The sequence below is a fragment of the Guillardia theta genome (assembly GCF_000315625.1).
Source record: "Guillardia theta CCMP2712 unplaced genomic scaffold GUITHscaffold_9, whole genome shotgun sequence".
Classification (NCBI taxonomy): Eukaryota; class Cryptophyceae; order Pyrenomonadales; family Geminigeraceae; genus Guillardia; species Guillardia theta.
The window spans coordinates 909,022-913,308 of NW_005434665.1; the positions used below are offsets into that span (position 1 = coordinate 909,022).

The 4,287-nt window shown below is 56.5% G+C and overlaps 2 protein-coding genes across 2 annotated transcripts; one reads left to right on the forward strand and one right to left on the reverse strand.

The window, feature by feature from the left end:
• Window positions 1-601: 601 nt before the first annotated feature.
• On the forward strand, window positions 602-1,256 carry GUITHDRAFT_102220 (hypothetical protein; the record flags this gene model as incomplete). The annotated part of the gene is made up of 5 exons (XM_005839243.1): window positions 602-635; window positions 682-788; window positions 905-940; window positions 1,115-1,153; window positions 1,212-1,256. The coding sequence occupies 5 exons, from the start codon at window positions 602-604 to the stop codon at window positions 1,254-1,256; spliced, it is 261 nt and encodes an 86-aa protein (XP_005839300.1).
• A 310-nt stretch (window positions 1,257-1,566) lies between these two features.
• On the reverse strand, window positions 1,567-3,329 carry GUITHDRAFT_102221 (hypothetical protein; the record flags this gene model as incomplete). Its single annotated transcript, XM_005839244.1, has 2 exons — window positions 1,567-3,191; window positions 3,257-3,329. 2 exons carry the CDS (start codon window positions 3,327-3,329, stop codon window positions 1,567-1,569), a joined length of 1,698 nt encoding a protein of 565 aa, XP_005839301.1.
• Window positions 3,330-4,287: the final 958 nt, after the last annotated feature.

Consider the following 4,287-nt stretch of genomic DNA (forward strand, 5'->3'; position numbering starts at 1 on the left):
GGGCAGGCAAGTTGCTTTTGAGCAGGCGCGTAATGGTCGGGAGCTCGCGACGAAGCCTCAGTAGAGCAATCTGCCAGTGCGCAAAGGAAAAGGCAAGAGAGAGGTTTGTATGCGTCAAATAGCTTTAGAAGTATGCATTCGGCCGGATGATGAAAAGGTGGGCAACCTGCTGAAGCGGAGGTCACGCCAAGACGCGAAGAGCGGATCGAGGGCCGCCTCAGTCATCGAAGCTGGTTTCGTGCCGAGGGGGAAGACCCTGACGAAGCGATATGGGAACAGCAGGGGAGGAGAGCTGGACATTTCGTTGACAAGAAGCAGGTTGAGAATGTTCTTAAGGTTCTTATTTCTCATGCCGATCAGGTGGTCAAACCCCCAGTACCGACGAGCTAAAGTTGCATGGTATGTCGAAATCGATCGCTCGCTCGCTCCCCCCCCCCTCCCCCTCACACTCCCACTCCTTCTCCTCCCCCTCTCTCTCCTTGTTCCCCTCCTCCTCTGGGTTCTCGTTCTCCCCTCAACCTTCTTCTTTTCCTCCTCCTTCTGCTCCCCTACATTCTTGTCTTCTCCCTCTCTATTCGCATCTGACTGCCTGCGATGGCAGATGGAGCAAAACTACGCTGCTCTCGTGAAAGGACGTGAGCAAGGAGCGCGAGACTTTCCCTGAGCTGACGAAGGCGGCAGGGGACAAGCAGCAGCTGCAGCGGATGCTGGAGATGAAGGGGATCAAATCGCAATCCTCCTCCCTCCAAGTCTTCGACGTCGTCGAGGAGACGCGCGCAGCCGGACAGGTGGGAGAGAGGGAGGGAGTCAAGGAGGAGCGCAGGAGAGAGGAGGAAGGGGAAGGGAAAGTGAAAAAATGGAAGGAGGAGGGGGAGAAAGTGGTTCCTTACTCTCGTGCATTCAGGCCCTCACCGAGTCTATGCGAGAGAAGCTTGACCAGGTTCCACCACCACCACCACCACTACCTCGTCCTCCTCCTCCTCCTCCTCCTCCTCCTCCTCCTCCTCCTCCTCCTCCTCCTCCTCCTCCTCGTCTTCGTCCTCCTCCTCCTCCTCCTCCTCCTCCTCCTCCTCCTCCTGCCGTTTCCCACTCTCCCCTCCCTAACTCTGCGCAGTCCTCGCTCAAGGCCAACTTGGACTCTATGGCAGGGAAGGTGATTCTTCTTCTTCCTCCCTGCCCCTCCACCTGTCCTCACGGCTCCTCCTCATCAGGTTGTTGGCCATGTGAGCTCGACTATGGTCAAGACGTTCACATGATTGTTCTCCCTCCCCTCCTCTTCCTGCTCCTGCTCCTGCTCCTGCTCCTGCTCCTGCCTTCCTCCCTCCTTCCCGTCTGCTTTCTCGGCCCCACCCCCCGCCCCACCTGCTCCACTTCCTGCACCTTGTCAAACAGATTGCTGCCAATTCTCGTTTATCTTGCTTCTCTTTACAAAGAAAAATATCAATCACATCGAATAGACCATCGCCGTTGTCGGTACGATCATCATTATCATCACAACAACAACAACAGCAACACTACCATCATCTGGATCTCGATCTCCTCCTCCTCGTTGTCTACTCGTCTCTTTCATCCCTTGCACAGCGGGTCCAGAGTGAAAGTCTCTACCTCCCCCATGTTCTTCACCTTCACCAGCGTCGGCCCCTCCCAGCTTCCGCTCTCCCCCCCCACCAGCTCGAAGAACTTCTTGCTCGCATGCACGCGATCAGCAGCGCACGTCTGCTCCATTCTCGCCGCCAGGTTCACTGTGCTCCCGAACAGCTGGAAGCGCGGCATCCCCTTCCCCAGTACCCCGCACGTGATGTCGCCAACGTGCAGCCCCACACGGAGGGTCAGAGGCTCCCTCCTCCCTCCTCGGTCGGGGGAGAGCACGAGCTTCGTTTCTCTCACCATGTCCATGGCAATCGCCAGCGCCCTCCTCGCAGCTGCTCTGCCCCCGTCGTTGTCGTTGTTGTCCTCCAGTAGCCCAGCTGCCATGACGCAGCCGTCGCCGACCGTCTCGACCTTGAAGACCCCGTGCTTCTCGCAGAGAGCGTCGAAGCGATGAAACAGCTGGTGCAGCATGTTCATCGTCTTCATCGGGGGGACCCCGTCTGTAATGCGCGAGAAGCCAACGATGTCAGAGAAGATGATCGACACGTTTCTCTTCTCCTCTGCATACAGCGCTTTTCCTATCTTCGCCCCCATCCCTCCGTCCCCCCCGCTCCTCGCCGAGCTCGGCTTCCCGCTGTCGCACATGAGGTGCAGGTGGCGCGAGAGCTCGGGGTTGTCATGCACGCTGACCTCCATCGAGCTCGAGATGCCGCGGAGATACTCCAGCCGCTGCTGGATGTCGTCCAGCTGGTCAGAGCTGCCCGTGTCCGACATGTCCTGGGCCGTCTCCTCTGCGCTGAGCTCCGAGGGCTGCGCCTGGCTGCCCCTGTCCCTCCAGTAGTGCTCGATGCGCATGAGCACCTTGGGGGGGATCATGGCGTGCAGAAGGTTCTGGCAGACCTCGTGGTCTTCCTCCTGCGACTTCTTGATCCTCCTCGTGAAGAGGTTGGCTCCGAGACAAGCAGCGATGTCCTTGATCAGTAGCTGGTCATTGGTCGTCAGGCAGTCCACCTCCATGAAGCCCAGGTTAAGAGCTCCCACGAACTTCCTGCCGGCTACCAGGAGGGGAGCATTTACGATCGTGCGCAGGCCCATGGAGGCGATCTTCTTGTGGTCGATCAAGTCGCTCTCGCGAGCGTCGGGGGTGTAGAGAGGCTTCAGGGTCTTGGCGATCTTGCCGAAGGAGGAGCCAGCAAGAGGGATGAGCATGCCTGTGTTGTGGATGTTGACGCTCATCTCCTTGCTGTAGTCCACCCTCGTGACCGCCATCTGTATCACCCGCAGGTGCTCGTAGTCCTCCACCAGCGCGACGGAACATCGCTCCACCCCGAACAGGCCCAGCACCAGCTTGCTTACCTCCTCGTAGCACTCCTCTTCCGTCCATGCGCAAGTCATCCTGTCCGCCATGAGGGTGACGGCTCTCGTCCTCTTCAAGAGCGTCTTGCACTCCTCCAGGTCCTTGACTTCGTCCAGGACGAGCTTGTCGAAGAGCCTCGAGTCCATCATGGCGTCGTCCGTCTCGTCGGTGCCGATCACCAGGTTCTGTCGGGCTGGCTTCGGACTTTCAGACATGCTCTTGCAACTTCTCTGACCTGATTGACCTGCACCAACTCACGTGTCAACTCCATCCTTGCTCAAGACACAAGATCAGCTTCGTCGCCCCAACCCCCGCCCTCCCCATTCCCCATGCAGCTGAAGGGACATGAAAGCCTGAAGGGATGGGGGAGGTTGGGTGCCATGTGAATCAGCCAATGCAGAGATGTGAATGAATTGATAAGGAAGGAAATGAAGGAAGAAATTGAAGTCGGAAGGTTGAGGGATTTAAGTGGAAAGGGAAGGAAGCGAAAGATAATTGGAAAGGGTCAAAACAAATGGAAGCCAATCAAGTAGTACAAGAAGGAAAAGGATCCACAAAGTCTTCAGGTAGAAACAGACAAGGTCCCTTGAAGCATTTATCAGGATAGAGGAAGGGAAAGGGAACGCACAAGCTCGCAGGATTCTTGAAAGAAAGAAGAAGAGGTGAGTTCGTAAGAAAAGGATCGGTGGTAGGCAAAGAGGTCAGGTGAGGGGAGAAGGAAAGTGAGCTAGGGGTGACAGAGAGAATGTCGAGAAGCGCGCGAGGGGAGGGGATGGGAGGGAGAGGGAAGGGAAGGGACAGGAAAGAGAAAGGAGGGGTTGGGAGGGAGACCGAAGGGAGAGGGGAGGGAACGGAGAGGGGAGGGAAGGGATCCCGAAGCCCTCAGAAATGGATCGGATCGTCGGTGGCGCTGGGTTTTGACGTGTTCCAACTCCCGACCAGAGATGAATCTGGTCTGAGGGAGATGATAAAAGTCATCGTCAACATCTTTGATTGGGGACGTAGCGAGCTCCTTCAGGTGAATCGAGCTGCATGCTTCTAGCAAAGACTCTCTCTGTCCACTAGTTGATTACTCTGTTCCGATGTTGACGAGGTATTCAGGAGAGTGAGTTCAACGCCCTTAGCCAGAAGGATCAGCAAGACCGGAGAGAATTTTGGTCTCATTACAAAGCTGGGATATATCGTCTGTACTACGAGCTTGCAAGGATCTATCAAAACAGATACACGTCTACGGCATTGCAACATCTTCGGATTGTTGTGAGCGATTACGACGCGATGTCCAACGACGACGCGATTGGAGAATGCGTGATCAGCATGAAGGAGACAGGCGGAATGATTGA